The sequence below is a fragment of the Aythya marila genome, assembly GCF_965140915.1.
Source record: "Aythya marila genome assembly, chromosome: 7".
NCBI lineage: Eukaryota > Metazoa > Chordata > Aves > Anseriformes > Anatidae > Aythya > Aythya marila.
In genome coordinates this window covers 12,816,756-12,835,771 of record NC_139048.1, presented here as the reverse complement: position 1 = coordinate 12,835,771, position 19,016 = coordinate 12,816,756, and the positions used below count along the sequence as shown (strand labels likewise).

The 19,016-nt window shown below is 45.2% G+C and overlaps 1 protein-coding gene across 5 annotated transcripts in view; it reads right to left on the bottom strand.

Moving 5' to 3' along the window:
- Window positions 1-19,016, bottom strand: part of SH3PXD2A (SH3 and PX domains 2A) — a 228,208-nt gene that overhangs the window by 14,651 nt on the left and 194,541 nt on the right. For all 5 annotated transcript variants that reach the window (XM_082764488.1, XM_082764484.1, XM_082764485.1 and 2 more), the window contains 2 exons: window positions 15,157-15,240; window positions 3,782-3,899 (listed from right to left, as the gene is read on the bottom strand). In XM_082764488.1, coding sequence (XP_082620614.1) covers window positions 3,782-3,899; window positions 15,157-15,240 — 202 coding nt within the window. The remainder of the gene's footprint in view (window positions 1-3,781; window positions 3,900-15,156; window positions 15,241-19,016) is intronic.

Genomic DNA, 19,016 nt, shown 5'->3' with positions numbered 1-19,016 from the left:
CAAGTCTCAAAAAAGAGACTCCCATTCATGCCATATCCTCCTTTGAGGAGAGGCATCTCTCAGTACTGTTTTCAAGTCCTGAAGACTTTTCACCCCACCTGGTTTTACAGTAGATGGTCCTTTTGCACAGCTACTGCCCAGAGCTTTCTGCTGCATGTGCATCAGGGAAGTTTGTTTTTTGTTTTTGTTTTTGTTTTTTCTGAAGGACTTTATAGCTTTACATGATCTGGAGATGTTAAGATTTCAGTCTGTGAGAAAGCCACATTGGCCAATGCACTGAGCGCTCCAATTCCAAAGGTTACTTTCAACAGAGCCTGATTGTGCAGAATCAGCAAGAAAAAAAAACATTTTACATCCATCTCAGTTTGTGGGAGACTTAACATGTTTAAGATCAGAAAAGCTGCAACAGGCAGGTTCTGTACTGGCTCGTTAGTTCTCCTGCCAACTGTATGTGTTTGGATCAGCCCATATAACCCCGCTGCTTCACACACCTCTGATCTCACACAGTTTCTCCCAATGAATAGTAGCAGCAATAGCTGGGCAGTTAATAACTCTGGGCAACATACCCTCAGTAGAGAGGCTGTTGCGAGTTATTTCTTCCTCTGAGTTAGTAAATTCAACTTGAAGTTAATGCTGAGCAGTAGCTGCCAGCAACTGCCAGCTCATTTGTGTTACTCCACAAATAAAAGATTCTTATGGAAGTCAAATTGGCTTATGTTTTTTCACCTTAGCCCTTGAACTCGGCAATTGCAAAGCTCTTTGCAAACATCACCTTATAAAGCTACTTTCACCTATGAAACTGGGGAGATCAAGAGCTCAGGTGAAGGCTGACCAGCTTTGGAGAAGCCTTGAACTCATAACAACCTTCCTTTCACATCCAGGAGTTGAATCACAAATATCCTTCCTCGGTTTGTAATCACAGCCTACTGGAGACATTTCAAACCCCATCCTAGATCGTTCTCAACTCTAGTGCATTTACTTTCACCCCGACTGCACCTCGTTCATCGGTCTCAGAAGAACCAACAAGGCTGAAGAAGCAGGCAAATAACAAAAGATTTGTGTAGCATATTGCTACTTTTGTGGCCTGCAAGAAGATTGCCTCCAGGTGAGGGTAGGGCTAGAAATCAAGATTTAAATAAGGGGTGTTAATGTCAGCTCTCGTCATAACAAGAGGTGCACAGATCCACTGAGCCCAGTGGAATAAGAAGGGTACCAGGCCAGAGCTTTAATTTATCCATATTTCAAGTCATTCAAAAAAAAAAAGTCATAATGCATGAGGGGCAAAATAAAGGAAGACCCCAATCTTGCCTCTAGCTTCTACAGCAATGAAATGGGAAGGCTACAGAATTAGGTGCAGTGATTTGGTTCCACAGTGATTCCAAAACCCTCCCTGTTTATATTACATGAAGGAAAAAATGGATTCAAACCATAGGAATGTTAAAAAAAAAAAAAAAGTCAGAAGTGCCTCTGTGAGTCTGAGAGTCACATCTGCTTTCCAGCTCCAGAGCACTGGAATTACTCCAGAGGGAAGCAAACTGGGGGAGAAAAAAAATAGAAAGAAAAAAAGAAAAAAAAAAAAAAGAAAAAGAAGAACAGGAAATGAGGATCAGCACATGGCAAGGAATTTGGGGAAATTACATATTTAAGGTGGAACAAGCTAATGTCTTTAAGGTGGATTCCATTTGCAAGCTGCTGGGTTTGTTTTTATTTCTCAGCACTGATTTGTGTGTCCAGCCTCTGTTACCCAGCTCCGCAGACACGGCAGCAGGATTCGGCTGAGGTATCTTCCTGCCTCCCCTCACGTTCACTACAGGAGAAAAGAGCTGCTATTTTTAAGGCACTCAGATCTTGGAAAATGGAATTCCTGAGGAAGGGGAATCTTTTTCTGAGCGGTATGGCAAAATACACATTGGGGCTTAAACCTAATAAACAGCACAATAAGTTTGAGATAGCTACTTGGGCTGCAAAGGACCAGCTTGTCAGGGACAGATCACTGCATCAACACTTCCCAAACTGTTGCTGAAGGGGCAAAAAAAAAAAAATGTAAAGTTTCCAAGAGCTGCTTATTCTCCAGCCAGACAGCAGAGCAGTGCCTGGAGTGGCAGAGAGGATGATAATTGACACCCAACGTGGTCATCATGCTCATAGGGTGAGCTAACACACTTTTCAACAAAAATGGGCTGCTCAACTCAAAATCTCTCTTTAAACAAAGCCAAGGGCACGTTGTGTTCCCTGACTGACGTGGGGAGGCTGGGGCATCCACTGCCCTTCACGTGGATCAGTGTGAAGGAACCACTTACACGCACTTCTGCTAGAAAGCCTGACAAGCACACACACATTTTTGTTTCTAGAAAAACGTGGCTGGTACAAAGCAGAGTTCAAGGCAAAGGCGAAAAAAAGGACTTCTTATTGTACAGCTGTTGGTATGGCAAAGGGGAACCTACAGTAGTAATACAGCTGCGCTTCAGAAAAATAACCAGAATAAACTGAAGATGTCTTACAACGCTCCTCCCCCCAGAAAACCTATGTGCTGTTGATTCCTTTATCTGCAACTTTGGATTCCACTTCTGTGAATGATTAAAGGAGAAAAAAATGTGACCTGACCAAACCCAGGCATTCTGTGTTCCTGCTATCTGGAGTGCCTTCCTGACTCCACTGCTATCTTTATTAGCCTCTTCCCTCTATGGGAGCATTAGATGGAAGAAAAAAAAAATCCCTTTACTGAGTACAGGACATCAAGAAAAACAAAAACATTGCTGCAGTCAGCACTTTCATAGCCCTCATTCATAGCTGATGAATCAAGCAGAATTTAAACAAAAGCAAGTTACAGCTTGGGGAAGGGAAAGGAGAAAAATCGTGATTACATGCTGACTAGAAATATGACTAGCTGGGATGTCTTGCACTGCCTGAGATAAACCTGCATTTTTAAGCCACCTGTGGTATCACATCTTGCTTAAAAAGGCATGGGGTGTCCGTATGGCCAGGTCCACACATCTAAGCAACGTGTATGTTACAAAGGGACAGAATCACAACAGAGCACTAAAACCCAAGTGCTGCATGGACCCAAATGGAGAAAGATCTCACTAAGTACTTCTCCTTACACCTTATATCACTGTCTTAGACACACCTAACCTACCTTTTCCCATAAAAACCCCTTTAAGTCACAAGTCTCTCCTCTATGACTGCTAATAAATACATAACAAACGTAGATACACAATAATAACTTCGCCTGCCCTTCAACCACAGTCCCTCTTCTTGCCTGAATGCAGGATCTGGATAGGCAGAAGTCAGGCAAATTAGTTGATAAGTTGAATCCATCAATAAGTTTGGAAAAGGGCCACAGCCAAAGTTATCTTTTCTGTCCCAGGGAATAACACCACCTGCCCAAATAGCTCAGCAGACCACAGTCAGCCTTTCACGGTTGCTATAAATAGATTTAAATGGGCTGCAGAAAACCTCCTATACCAGGAGCACATTAAAATCACACACAACAGAAATCACTGTTAGGGCTCTCGTATCAACTCAGAGATGGGCTTTTAACTTGAAGGAAGAAGAAAACATTGAGAAGCTAAGGAATTTCCCCACTGGAAGTCTACAGCTTTTGCATACACTGTAATACTTCTTTAATCAGCATGGTCTTAGGCTTTTCTTTACATTCCTTCAAGATGCAAGAGGGGCGTCCTCACCCAACAAGAATTACTTATGTACTACCATTAAGCAAACGATCAGAAAAGCTCATTGCCACAGGTTCTGCAGCAATGTGGCCGTGCAGCTGCTTTACCTGATGTACCACCATCCTTCCAGGTTCTTTTGGATGACCTCCACGGTGACCCCTTTTTCGAACCCAATCTCATCCTTCCCCTGGCTGGCGTACGGCTGGATGGTGACATATTTCTCTTCTAGTGAAGGGAGAAAAGGCAACATCAGTTAGGGTCAGGATTAGTCCAGCTGTTTTTCTGTTCTGCTTGCTTTTAAACTGTTGTGCAGTGATTACGTGGAGCCATTACAAAAGGCGGAGCCCAGCTCAGGGGCCCACTGATTATTTATGCTGACGACATGATAGATAATCAGCCCCTTGCCACTGCCCTGCTGCTGATAATCACCGAGCATTTCCATGCCAATAATGACACAAAGTCCCCTGAGAGTTTCCCCCCCTCCCCAAGTTCCTCGAGCGGGTAAGAAAGAGGATTTGAAGCTGGACTTAACTCCCATACTGTAACTTGACAGAATCAGCCCGGCTGCCAAATCAGCCGAGCGTCACCGCGGGAGCTCCAGCCAGTTGGCTCTTTTGAACACGCACATGGTTGCACGAAGCATTGTGTTACTGAAACCTGAGCCCTGGATCCTGAGAGGGACCGATGCTCCCCAGCTCCAAGGGGCTGGCCCAGCACGCTCGCTGCTCTCCCCGCAGCTCCAGAGCGGCGTGGGGCTACAGGAACGAGCTTGAGACACCATTAAAAGAAGTGACATGTGAACAAAAGGGGTGTGCGTTTAGCAGGAGACCAGACATCATCTTGCATTCATGGGTTGTGAAGTGTTTGCAAACACGCTTCTGCAAGACCTCACTCCAGAGAAGTACGCAGGTGGCAGTGGGAAAGGAGGGCCAGAACCGAGACACGTACTTCAAAAGCACAGTCTGGATTTCAGGCAGGGGGGTTAAGCCAAAAACTTAGCTGCTGGGGGTGGATGGGGATGCTATCTCCTTTCCAGGCTGGGCAGAGGTGAGCAGACTTTGCTCTGTTCATTGGCTTGTGCTCAGCAAACAGACACTTTCTCAGCATCTTCCTCTGCCCACCAGGGGTCATTTATTGCAACACCTCCATCACGCTCGGGGTCAACCTTTCCCTCCGTTAGCTTGAAAAATTACAACTGGCATTGAAAACATGAAGTGCCAGCCTCGCTTTGCAGCAGCAGACGTGGAAAAAGTTACCAAACCCCTCTCCTGAACCCAGGCTGCAGTGCATGTAACAGCACGAGTTTCTGTGGCTAGATCAAAGGCAGGGAAGGCAAGCAATAAAGCACACCCCAACCGGCCTTCCTAGCCCTTTCTGCTGGCAGTCACAACAAGGCACGGCCAGGAACAAACAGGGGGCTGTCAGTGCACAGGAACTGGCAGGAAATTAAGCGAATGCAGAGTTCCTGATCGCTGCAGAACAAAGGAGCTATGAAAAGGTTGCAGCAGCTTGAGGCAAGCGCTCGTTTGGAAAGAGCGAAGCAGACCCAGCCATCTGTTTGGTCTTGTGGCTCAAATGCATTTTGTTGCTGGGAGAAACATGGAAACTTAGAAAAGCCTTACTGAGACAGAGTAAGAAATAATACCTCTGAAATGGGGGGAAAAAAACATTGGCAGAGCATCTGGTGGCAGAAAATTCAGCAAAACTGCATCTCATAAGCCAACTTCCTTTGACGGGTCACAGTAGAGCTTTCTAACTCCGATGGAATAAAATCCGTCAAAATCTTTGTCCCCAAGAGGAAAATATTCTCTCCTGCTCCCTGTTAATGCAGCCACTTTATTACTGCTAAGGAATTTCAGCTAGTTTGTAATTAGCACCATCAAGATACCACACCTTCCCCACAGACACGAAACCCAACTTCAAAGTCACAGGACAGTTCTCCGTGCTGGGTTTCTGCTTTGCATGGTAGAGGCAGGCTTATTTTTCCTCTTTTTTAAAGTGACTTCTGCTAAAAGGAGCTGAGAGCCCGGTTTCTACCACCTGCAAAACCCAAGCACTGAGCTGAACTGTGGAAGGTCCCTGAGCACCCAGAGCTTGTCCCCAAGAGGAAAGGGATGAGAAATTTGGGTGCGCAGAGCTGCAGCAGCTCCCAGCTACACATTGCTTTAAACACTTCCATTTCTAGGCCAGCAATGCAGAGCTCAGCCACGCGTTTGTTTAGTGTTGGAAGAAGGCTCTGCTTTGTCTCTCCCCCATACCAGAGCTGCTCTATCGGAGTTCACCCTTGCCACTACAGCTACAGCCGAAGTTTCTCTGTTTATCTTATTGCTCCTTCACATAAACAGCAGGCCCTGCTGCAGCTAAAGCCAGCTTTTCAGCTAGCTCCAGCTCCTCTCGCTGGGCAGTGTGGTCCCATTCTCTCTCCAGGGATGCGACCTCCTTACTGCTGCAGAGGACAGGGGAGGTCACAACTTCAGCATTCACGCCTGGATTTGCACCACAGCTTTCCAAACGCCTGCTCCAGCACGACTTCTTGTAGCTGAGGAATGGGCACAGTCACCCATCAGTCTCACAGCATCTCTGGGTCTGATCATTAAGGGAAAATGAAAGTTTGGGGCAAGGGTCCTCTGCAAACTAGGATGCAATCACCTTCTGAACATTAAATCCCTTCCTCCTCTACACAAATCACTCCCTCCATTACACATTTAGGTGAGATGCTACCAGGGAGAAGGATAACAGATGTATGACAATACTGCCTGGCCGATTGCTCTCACCTTGCTGCCTTGCATACACCACACAACACTGCTCATCAGTGGTACTGAGTGACCAGAGACAGAGGCCACCTCTTCAAACACACACCAAATTGCTAAGGAAGGCGCAGCCCCATCCACATGTCGTGACACTGGGATGCACAGGAGGGACTGGTGGGCCTTTCTGAGCTGCAGCTTTCCAAAGTTCTCCCATGAAGCAAGACAAATCAAAACTGGGTTAAAAATTCACTCAGAGAAGAGGGTCCCTACAATGTTTGTGCCTAGCAGTTCTATTTTTAAGCCCCCAGATCAAAAACAGGAAGGCACCATTAAAATTTCCCCTTGCAAAGTGCTTTCACAGCAAAAATTATGGTCATTTCCAAGATTACACACGGTTGGTTTCTTTCAGTGGTGAAGGGGATACCACAAACACACATGAGGTTTGTAACTTAAACCGTATTCTGAAGATAGGGGCCCCCTTGCAACCCAAGTGTAATTCTGGATTGCTTCTCAAAGACATCCTCTAGCCAGAGGATGTTACGCCTAAACCACCGCTTGCTGGAGGGAGCTGAGGAGCTTTCAATGGATGTGTTGCTTCAGAGGATTGATGTAGGGTTCGACAGATCAGATTACAGCTACTCACAAGTCGTTAAGAGAAGCTATTTGACACTTCATGATAGATACATGAAGTTACTGGAAAGGCTTAACGCAGACAAATGGCTTCATGAGAGAATCAGCAGAGCAGCAGCCAGGGAAAAGACACTGCACGGAGTTACACAGACACCTCTGAAATATGCTGGTTTTGTTCAGATACTGTGACAGGCGATGTTACAAAACACACGTCAGTGAACCATCCCAGACCTACCAACAGAGCTGTATGCCCAGATCTGCAAAGAACTCACAAGTGTTTAATTCTGATTCATCAAGTTTGGACTTAACAATTAGCAGAAGAAAATGCAAACACAAGTATAACTTGTATTCCCCAGCTGCAGCTTCCATTACATCAACTTCACCGTTGAGGTCAAGTGGGCAGAATAAACTTTAGTATGTGCTACGAAACACATACACCAGCTAAAAGGCTGCACTTTGGAAATAATGGGATGAGGGTCCTACCCCCCTTCAGGATCAGCTGAAAATGGCACAACGATACCTCTGTTTTTAGCTTGTGACACCCAGAGATGTGTTAATAACTCAATCAGCCACCTTAACGTGTATTTCCTTACCTCTAATTTGCAGGTCAAAGATATCTTCCCCGGCTGAACTAAAGGAGATAGCTCCATTGGAAATTCAGCCATACTTGTAAGCCCAAACAAGGCAAGCACAAAGAAGCAAAGCCTGTTTGGCAAAGAGCTACGACGTCTGTCACATCATGCATTACCCAACTGCAACCCACTTTGCTTGGAAAGGAAGGAGTTAGTGTGTCATCCTTCCCCGCCAGACACGGACTACTTAAAACACACACCACAAGGATTTCTGTGCTGTTTGGACTACCAGACCCACGCCACCCCCTCGTAGAAGTGTTTAGCCCAGCCTTCCCAGGCAGGCTGACAGCCCAGCACTGAATCCACTAGTTACTGCAGAACCCCACTTCCCTATCAACCTTTTTCCTTCCTTTTTCCCCCCCCCCCAAAGAAAGGTAAGCTTCTATTTTACTCTGGTTTTACCTAAAAGCTCCTCAAGAAGGACAGCAGAGGCTTGGGGCCAAAACTGAGATGCAAATCCTGGTGGATCACTGGGAAAATTGTGTGGATAGTAAAAGACAGTTGTAGCAGCCATGTGACAGACCACAAAACTGGAGAAAGGCTTTGTCTAGCAACCGAGACTTCCCAACAGCAAGTGTAACACAGGCTGCTGAAGCCCAGCTAGGACACGTGCCCATACACAGTACAAGGCATTTAAGCTGTACATTGCCCTGCATTACTGCTATGTATAGCGTGTGGTTTGCACAGCGTGGTCCCAGACGTATGCAGCCATGCTATTTTCAGCAGACCTGGTACAAGGAAACCAGTGGTATTTGAGTGTTGTGGGTCATTCCTTCATAAGCCAAAGACGTACAATGTTCCTCAACGGCTCGTGGAAAGAAAGAAGGGAAAAAAATGTTGAAGTGTTGGCACCACAAACCCTGTGTAAAACTCCTTTCTCTGTACTAAGCCAGGCAGGTTTCAGTGCAGCTTCTCTTGGTTTTGAGAATAGAGATTGTTTCTAAGGCTGCTGGAAGCAGCGTGAAAGCAACTCTCATCAAGCAATCCAAACCCATGCTAGGACAATTCAGGAGTGCCTACATGTCTTCTCCCATCTATTTTTAGGTTAAAAGAATATTGATAAAGCACAATTTTCTACGTAAATAGTATTTATAAAGCTGCTTTTATATCATCACATGATTTACAGCAGAGCAAGATGACCTACAGGCACCTTGGCAATACTCATCAAGCAGCAAAAGGACATTTTTGCAGCCACGGTGCAGCAGGGACTGAAATACTTCTATCTTACCCAGCCTGTTCCTTGGCTCTGATAAAACATACTGGCTGCAGAAAAGGTAGCAATATTAACATTTAACTTAATATAATTTAGAAGGACTTAAAATCACTGGCACTTACTCTTGTATAATGGCAGCCCAGGACAATAATGCTTCATGCTTCTTTTTGTGTGTAGGATTACAGCATGTAAAGGGTCAGCAGGCGTGTCCATTCCATCACCATCCCTTTAATCAGTGTAAACCTAAATAGGTTTTGTTTCATCTGCTGTATTTTTGTCTACTGGTGAAAACGGAATCTCAAAGAATTTTTAGGCATTGGACATGGCACTTCCTGTATCAGGTGACCCACTAAGACAAAGGAAAAAGCCCTATTCCTCAGTTAAAACCGTGAAACAGCTAAGATGAAGCTCCATCAGTTCCTGAAGAAGCCGTACTTAATGGTCTGACAGAGCAAGACACCAAACTTAACAGCCCATGAAGTTCCTTCCAATCCCATCTGTCAAACCAGGGCTTCAGATTTTACACGTGTGCTCACACACACACCATTAAAATTACGAGGTGTGTTGAGAAACAACTTGGTCCCTCCTCTGGCTGTCTGGATTTATACTTACTGTCAGGTCAAGGAAAGCAGACCTGCAGTTTTACTGCTGGAGTTGTAACGTAGAACTTCAGTAGTGCTTTCCAAATCTTCCTTATTCAATCTTCCCAATTCCTTTGGCACTGGTTATTTCAGATTCCTCCTAGTCTATCACCAAGGTAACAGTTCCTTTCCCCAACATCTTCAAAATCTTCTATCACTGCTGCTCCTCTCTGCTAGAGCACGCCTTTAGATTTCTTTTGCACAGCCACATCCTCTCTTTTGCTCCCCTCCCAGCCTTTCAGCAAGCTGTTCTTGACCACCATCACTCTGGTTCTTCAACCAGATTACTTATCACGTGTTACACCAAATGAAGTAGTCCCAGCTTGAATTTCCAAGCCTTAGTGCTACCACTTTGCTTTAACATCCTACTACAAGTGTTCTGCTCCCTTTGCGTTTCCCACTCCTCCACATCCTTTCATCTTTTCCCACTCAGCTCCGTGCTTTTCCTATGATGCTTTTCCTGCTCAACCTGAGCATGCTCCCTCCTCCGTCATATCAAATAACCCCAAACTCTCAAATCCTTCCTAAAATAAGCTTTACCTACCCCAGCTTCCTGCCTTGCCAAACAAGTTTAGCTTTAGCCCTTCTCTAAAAGCTTTTAAAAATACCAAACAAGTATCACTTTCCACTGTGAAAAACCTTTTGGTCGCAGTAAGACGCGTGCCAAATTGCCACTTGCCCGGGCTCCTTTGATGCACGAGCTCTCTTTCTCTTTGTTTAGGCTGTGAAGTATTTGGGACAGGAACCTTGCGTTTAAGCAGCTAAAATACCGTGCACGTTTCCAGCCCTGCGCAATCAGCCTCATCTCTCCCAGGCAAATGGCCAGCGCTCAGACGCTTCTGCCTCCAAGATCCGAAGGCCCCGCTTTGGGTGCCCCTCCTTCACCTATATTTTAGAAGTTTGCTCTTTTTGGTCTCCACAAATAAGCAGACGAGTTATGGGCGGCACTTTGGGAGCCGACCAAGCACAGGAGCAATTTCCTTTGCCCAGCTGGTGTTTTTGTACGTGCCCCCAACTTTCTGTGACCCCGGCCTTGTTTGAAATGCTGATGGGGGGGGGGATAGAGGGGAGCCGGGCTAGAAATTAGCCAATTAACGATTTCTCAGCAAAACGCAACAGCCCCAACCCTACGTCTTCCAAACCGCAAGAAGAATTTTCTTACAAAATACTTTCCCCTCAGTCAGCAGTCTGCGCTCGCCCTCCCCCACCCCTCCGCTCCACCCCCCCCCCCTTTGTCAGACCTGCTTCTGGAAAAAGCCTCCCCGTTCCAGAAAGCCGGGCAGTAATTCAGCACCGACTTGGTTTTACTTGTCTAAATATTCAGCAGAGAGAATAGCTATCCAATTATCAACTGCGTTCATCTGCAGACAGGAGCTCTTCGGCTTTTGTCTCTCCCGTTCTTGTCCCCCTCTTTTTTTTTTTTTTTTTTTTTTTAAATACCAGAAGGGATGATGCCAACACAAAGAAGAACAATAATGACGTTTCTTCTAAACAGTTTTTGCATTGCACACGCTCTTTCTTCAACCAGCGAGGGGTAATAAACATTTACTACTTTCCTTGGAGCGTGGTAGGGGGGAGGATGGAGAAAGAACAACCCAAACGTGCTGCTGTGCCCGTCTGCTTTAGGGCTGCGAAGCCACCAGTGACGAATGGTGTCAGTGGATGAAGGACAAGCAGGGAAGGAGTGAAAAGAAAGGGAGAAGTCCCGCGGGCTGAGCGATGCAGGGGCTGCCGAAGCAGGCAGAGCGGATCCAGTAAGATGCAGGAAAGGGTCAGAGCACACGAGCGCAGCAGCCAGGCTGGGTTGCTGCTATTGAACAAGGTCTCTTTGCACAGCTGGAAAGTTGGCTGCAGAACGACCTGCCTGGGCAGGGAGATGGGGTTCGAGCTTCAAGAGCGATTCAGTGGTTACACAGCTGCCTTCCCTCCCTCTGCCCCCTCTCCCCCTCCCCGTAAGTTAGGCAAGCAGTCGGAAGACCTCCAGTTTCCAAATCGTAGCTTTAACTCTTTCATTGAATAGCTTGCTTCTCGTGCTAGCAGCTACTCTTAAGTAATAGGCTCATTTGGCAGAAACTCAGCCCATATGTCACTGCACTGTTGGTATGAATCAAGCTATTCCCGCATCGTACCAGCTCCAATTGAGTGCTGGGCACAAAACCAGGCAAGCCATAACTTATGTCAAATATCTGGTATATAAAACAGCATGCAACCCCCCAGTTTGCCCGACCAAACGCTAACAACACAAATGACTTCTCATGAAGTCAGTCTGTAAACAATCCTAAGCCCTCTCCTAGGGGAAGTTCCAAGTAAACGCGTTTGTAGAAACAGAGTTTCACCTGGTGCAAGCGAGCACCAACGCCGTAGCTTGCAGGTCCAACAAGGGTCAGTATTGAAGCAAACTACAAATGCTCAAGCTTCTCCTCACGACTGGTATTTGTACTAGCTGAATTTCGGTATGTATAGACAAAAGTTTAGAAAACTTCCCACATTTAAAAACATTTAACGTTTAAAAAAAAAAAACAACCAAGCTCTGCAACTATACAAGAAACATAAACCAATGTAATCTCTTAGATCTGGGCACACCACAGACATTTTAAAGAGAAAACTTCAGCAACAAATGTCATCTGTTTCTCTTTGTAAAAACAGGCTACAGCTGTTCTCTTTGCAGATTTTTTTCCAGCTTTAATAAAGGAGCACTACCACGATATTCAATAATTTGTCTTTCATCTTTCTTATTTGCAGACCCAGTAACGTTGCTCCCAAATACCTAAATTTCGGGGTTGCTTAGCTTCTTTGAATGGCCTTGAAAATGGTGGAAATAAATAAGCCATACATTACCCGTGATACGTCTCCCCCCATTAAATAGTCTTTCCCAGGGAGGCAAACAGCCCTCTCTTCTGCACTAATCCCTGCAGTCTCAGGGCAGTAGCTACTTCTGAGCTGTCCTGACTGGCACAGGACTGGCTTTTTCAGCTAGAGAGGGTATGCTCCCAGCACATAACCAGGGGCACAGCCAGGCTGACTGCAGATGACATGCTAGACCACCAAGATCCTGCTTTTTAGAAGACGAGAAGCAAGTGCCTGCTTTTGCAAAGCACTGGGAGCATTCCCAGGTTGGTACGTGGGGCTTGAAACACTCGAGTCACTTGGAAAATCCTAGCCTTCAAACCCATCCTTAATTTTGGCTTTTAAGTAGTTTGACCACAAACCTGGCAGATAAAAATGCTTATCAATGGTACCCAAGCATAAATATAAAAGGAAGCATCCTTTACAGGTTGCTTTTAAGCTGCAGTGAACTTTTGGAGCTAACCCTTCCAAAAGCTGGGACTATCACAAGCAGAATATCACTGGGTGGGATGAGTTTCAGCCAAAATGTTTAATTGGATTTATTTCCAAGAAAGAGGTCAAGTGGGGGAGGGGAAGCTGTTTACCCTCTGTTAAACAGTTTTGGCAGCCTCCTGTCTGAGCAGCACTACTTCTTCTGTGCTCTGGAGCAAGAGCCTGCAGGCTGGCAGCAGCGTGCGTACAGTTCAGGCATTCGGTCATTTCTGCACAAACCCACCCAAATTTGGCCTTGTTTTATGCCTTTTGGGCTGGGATGGGAGGGAAAGAAGGGAAAACGAGTCTCTCCTGACCTCACATAAACTGTGATCTGTTAGACAGCAGCGGGCTGAACACCCAAAGAGACTCATACTTTCTACAATAGCAGTTTGGAAGCAGTAACGTCTGTACAGGCTGCAGCTATGCCAGATGCATACTGCCTCCAACCTGCCCTCAAGCTCAAATCACTTTAACTTCCTAACCTGCTCCTGTAAGAGCTCCTAACCTACTATTTCAGCTGATGTTGAACACCTTAGTTCTCGCTAACCTGGCTAGCTGGGGCTGAAATGCCTTGGAAAGAGCTCATAGCAGCAGCTCCTCCTTGGAGGATGAACCCCAACCCTTGAGATGCTGCAGGTCGTGCCAAGATCTAGCTGGAGATAAAGCACACACTCCCAAACTCAGAAACCCAGCACTGCTTGACCTAAAAGGAAAGAAACTTTTACCAGGCAAGACAAAGGCAGGGGTGGAAGAGACTGTGTGAGCCTGTGGTGTGGAAGGCTGCCAGGGAAGACACTGCGACACCAGCCAGAGGGCAGGTCTGGAGAAGACACACACGCAGATGATGGGCATAAGAGGGAAAAGTTGGGACTGGAACTCAGATCCTTGAGTTATACCAATCCACTATGCTACAGGACCAACCCTGCAGCCTTGGTATTTTATGGACTTTTTTTTTTTTTAATGTAATATGGTATGAATAGGAAAAATATATTTATTTAAACTGGTAAACAAAATGTTTAGGAAACTGATTGCCCCAATTTTTCCCAGTTAAATTGTCAGGAAGTATCTGCCAGATTTTGACATGCAACAATAAGTAGCTCCCAAATTCTTTAGGAACAGAAATAAGCATAAGTTGTTTTTCCTCACAAGATAGCATGTGTGCTTATGTTTTTGTTTGTTTGTTTTTGGTGCCTTCAGGGTATATTTGGTGACTGAGAAGCAAGACCATGTCCTCTGAGGATAGTATTGGCTGCTGCAGGGTGAAGCTACAATAGCTACACCACTCTTGTTGCTTCGAATCCCTCAATGATACTTTGAAGTATAAGTAAAGTGTCACCGATTTCATACCTTTCTTGACACCTGCATGGGTCTGCACACACACCAAACCCAGGAGAAGATAAATTTGAAACCTTAAAAATACATTCTCTCCATACTAGGAAAGGGAACCTTTTCCCTCAACTGGTAAGTTTCTCTTTCACTTGTATCTGGATCCATGCCCCTCAGTAAGATTATGTAAAGCTTACACAAAAGGTACAAGTGATTTTTTTTCCCCTTTATAAAGTACAATGAATACCACACCTGGATGATCCTGTAAGGAAGGGGGAAGAGAACAAGGGGTACTTTTACTCTGGGAAAGATGCGTTGCATGCACTAGAGAAACGTTTTGTTCGGAAGGTTACTCAGACTTTACCCAAAGGCCACTTCAAAACATAAGGTGGTGGGGTTGTTTTTTCCTCTCCTATGTTCCCTGTCAGGCCAGCAAAGCTAAAAAGATGCTGCTAGTAGTGATATTTTCAACACCTAGGACATAGATCAAAATCTCCCAAAACTTCTAGAGAAGTCAGCCTTTAGTACCAAGCACTTATTGCAGGGAAGAAAGGAGACCAAGTGGAATGATTATCATCTTTCCACACCAAGCGCTTTTCCAGTACGCACATCTCTGACCGTGACTCTTTGGCACTCTTCTCATTTTAATAGCCCTGAAAGTATCACTTAGTCTTTCCTACCTCAGTAAGTACGAGTACAGATGTGCCCGAAGTTAAAACACAACAGATGTGAGCTTCCCCAAGCTGCACGAGCAACCCGACTGCAGAATTACACTTGGTTATTAGCCTCCAGCTCTTGGGGTGCCCAAACGTGGATCCAAGACACCCTCAAGCCATCACATACGAAATCCACATCTCTAGCAGAGTACCAGATGCAGACCAAGGACACCAGCCGCACCACCCCAGTGCACAGTAGCATGTTTTTTGGTGCACCCTTAGAGGCCAGTGCCATAGGAAGCTATTCATTCACCTCGACTCTGCTGCCTGTTGACTATCCCGCCCAGCGTCCATCGCCGGTCCAGGCGCCTCAGGTGAGCCTTGCGTCGCTTAGAAACTAGTTTGGAACATGGATGGAAACATAAAAGGAAAAAAAAAAAAAAAAATGATGGGAGGGTGAGGAATAAAAACAAAACATGGCATTTACAAGCACTGGTCTTGTTAGCAGAACAGGTTAGATGGGATGCAGAAACTTTGGTTTAGTTTATATAGTACAGTGAAACAAGTTAGCTTCTTGAGCCTGGGTAACAGAAACCACCTACAACTGTCACAAATTGCCACCCTTGATATTAGTTTTATTTAAAAAAATAAAAAACACAGACAGACACAAAGCAAGCTGCACAACAAAGGAAAACGTGTCCAAGGTGGCTGCAGGGTCAGGACAGATCAACATCACTGCAGTTGGATCTCCTTGTTAGGCTACAGGGTCTCCGGAGAATTCACCCCGTTGCATGCAATAATCAAACCCAACGGGGCTCTAACACTCTCTAAATAAATTACCACATCACCAAAAAAAAAAAATCAGGGAAAAAAAAGGTAGCTTCTGATATGTGAGTTCACTTGTAACAGCACTCAGGAACTGCACCCAGCTGGAAAGTGTCTGCTGTCTCCTTGCTTGCAACATGCAACTCAAGCACTACCGCTGATAATACTCATTATGTTAATAGTTGATGTCTAGATCATGATTAAGAGAAAATAATGAGCAAACTAACCTTCCTGTTATTGAGCAGGCTCAAGAAGCTAACATGGCAGAACTGAGAATTAGTCCCACATTCAAACAATAATTTATGCTTAAAATATAAACAAAATATAAACAAAAACAAAACACTTATGGAAATGGCATTGTGAGAACAGCTGTGCACAGAGGACACCACTTGTTTTCCAGATTGCATACTTGGAACCGTACTTCAGTTCCTTCTTCTGGTTGTGGAGATGTGAACAACACAGGAACCACTGGACTGGCACAAACACAGACAAACGCTTTCTTCTTCCCATGTAAGGGCTTCCACTCTAGTTTGGCAACTACCGAAAGTATGCTTGGTGCTGACAAGAGTAATGCAAAATACTACACTTCCGCTATCTCTAGGGCACGACCACAACCGTTTTCCTAGTGATGCTGAGAAAGCTGTTCATCAACTCATTATCTCATTAATAATCGCTTGACTCTGCAGTCACTTTGGGAATATGCCCTCATACTCGTGGTCTTCAAACACTATGCTCTACAGACAACTAGGAACAGCAAAATGTTTTGATCAGGGGAAGGATTGGTTGAACAAGTGTTAATAACTTCCCCCAAAAAGCAGCTGACGCCTTCTTCCCCTTCACAGCTACTGAGGCTTAGTGCAAATTCCTGCACCCAGCTCCTTCACCTCAAATTTCTCCTTTGCTGTAAGGCCTAAACCTTCCCTAGCCACCCTAAGTAGAGGTGTGGTGTCTAGGCACAATGTCTAGCTAGTGGTATTCTGTACTTCTCCTTTGATCCCACGTGGATCAAAGCAGAGAACCACCATGAATTTTCTGGGGAGCTAGATTTTAACTACATAGATCACTGTGGTTTTGGCTAAAGGGACTTAGTAATCCTCTTGGAAGCCCACAGTGGCACAAATGAGTAGCTGTCTTCAGTCCTTCCTGGTGGTGTTTTTCTTTCACGTTGGCTTAACCTGGTATCTTTCTCCAAATCCACATGATGTTAGACTGCCAGTTACACACACACTACATGAGAGACAACACAAGACATTTTAGGAGACATACAGGTTATAGCAGAGAGAGGAGCTATAGCTGAAATCACAGTAACGCTGTCACAGATTGTGACTGTGTTAGGAGGTTTCTGTCCAAGAAGCGAGGAGATTAAGGACATTGATCTAATAGGTTTGTGGAAGGGGAGGGCTGTGGAAAGGGGAGAAACTTGTGTCAGAGGTCAGTCACCCACAGCTCCTTGCTCAGAGCAGAGCTGAGTGGAGGATTCAGCCATTTGGGATCTCCTGGTCTCCCACAGAGGGTCACACAGATCCACCGTGTTCTCCTTTACACAACAGTTGTAGGCTGTCCCTAGTAAGAAGCCTTTTATACTTCAGCCACATTTTTATGAGTCAGTTTTTCATCTTCAGCAATACTGAATTTTGTCATGCGATCCTGGACTTGGACTTCAGTGGCCATCCCTTAGTTAGTCACCAGAAAGGTTATTTATCAAGAAGCGTCTAAACCTTTTAAGGGATCATTTTAAGATGTTTACTTTAACAGCTCCTGTGGCTACATAAGTTTCTCTAGATTGCTTTCTGAATGTTTTCCAAGCTCTGTAAGAGGGTGTTACTCCAAACACAGGCCCAGGTAGCAGCTGACTCTCTACCCTCATCCTGACCAAAGATGTTGTGCAGGCTCAAGCACAGGGAGGAAACACGTTTGTCTCTCAGTGAAGAAACCAGAGATGCACAGAATTATTACTAATATGTAGGAGTAGTATTATTAATACCTTGCACCCAGCACCTCCTTATCTGCAAGGGTCTGCTACCACAGAGAGGACCTCTGAGTCTGCCTGGCTTGTGGACTTGTTCTGGGCCCTCTGAAAATGCAGAGGGCCAAGAGGCCGATAAAGAAAGTTCCCTTCAGTAGTGTCTCTGCCCTTCAAAGCAGACAGTACAGATGGTATAGGTACAGGAAATCTACATCTACAGAATTAATTCTGAAAATAGTATATACTCTACATGCAGGGGCTAGGGCACTTAATCCAGTCAAAGTACTGTCCTCCTCAGTTACATTGGGGTCTCCTGAGAGAAAGCGGGCAAGTTGTCTGTGTAGATGTTTGGTTTTACACACTTCATTAAGAGAGTGAACTGAGTTTTTCCTTCCTCTCTTATGGAAGCCTTTCTTTCCTACTAATAACTATTGGGAGGCCATTCCACTACATGGCGAGGAGAATAGCTCAAGTAAAACATCTTTACTTGAGGAAGAAAGGGGAAGAAAAACAAAGAACAAAAGGAGCCTCAGCTTATGTGGTTAATAACATAGAACAAAGTTACTGAAAAGCAAGGGAAAGCTGGGGCACATCAAAGCAGCTGCAGAGGTAATGCAATTAGATTTGTCACTGGGATGGATCTGAACAAGAAGGGAAGAACAGTGTCAGGTTTCAGTGTATCTGGATTTGCAGTAAGGCAGGGAATGTGACTGCTGACCATAGCTGAGGAGAGCAATGTAGTGGATTAAAGAGGACCGAGAGGAAGAAGATAAGGAGCATTTGATGGATTTTCCATTACCCAGGACAGATTGCCACGGAGCAACAACCCTCAGCAGAGTACACTCCAGAGAGCAACATGAAAGGAGGAGGAGAGCTTGAAATGAAAGCAGTTTAAGCAATAAGGCTGTCAAGCATGCTTCATATTTAAGAGTCAGGAAAAGGGAGGCAGCTACAGATCAACAGACAAAGCATTCTTCTGCTCTTTCAGAAAACAGCAAGTTTTTTGGTCTATACTAACAGGGAAACTTTACTGCATCTGCTAGGGTGTTGCATCATACCAGACTGGTTCCCTGCCTACCAGGCTACAGTCAGCCTCTAAACCCTAAGTGAACCAGGATATGGGTAGCTTTGAGCAGGGAAAAATGAGTTAGAGCCAAAGATTTCAATAAAGCCACAGATGTCACCCTTGAGGCCCAGCAAAGTAACGTTTTGCCTGTTTGCTATCTTAATGGGCAGACTGTCACCCTGACACATCTCTAAACCTCCTTCCTCTATGCTAAGGAAAGGTCAGCTGAGCTTCCACATACGTTTTACGTAAGTGTCATGTCAAAAGCACCTACAAATATATCTAGAGATTCATTAGAATGAAGCAAATGATAATA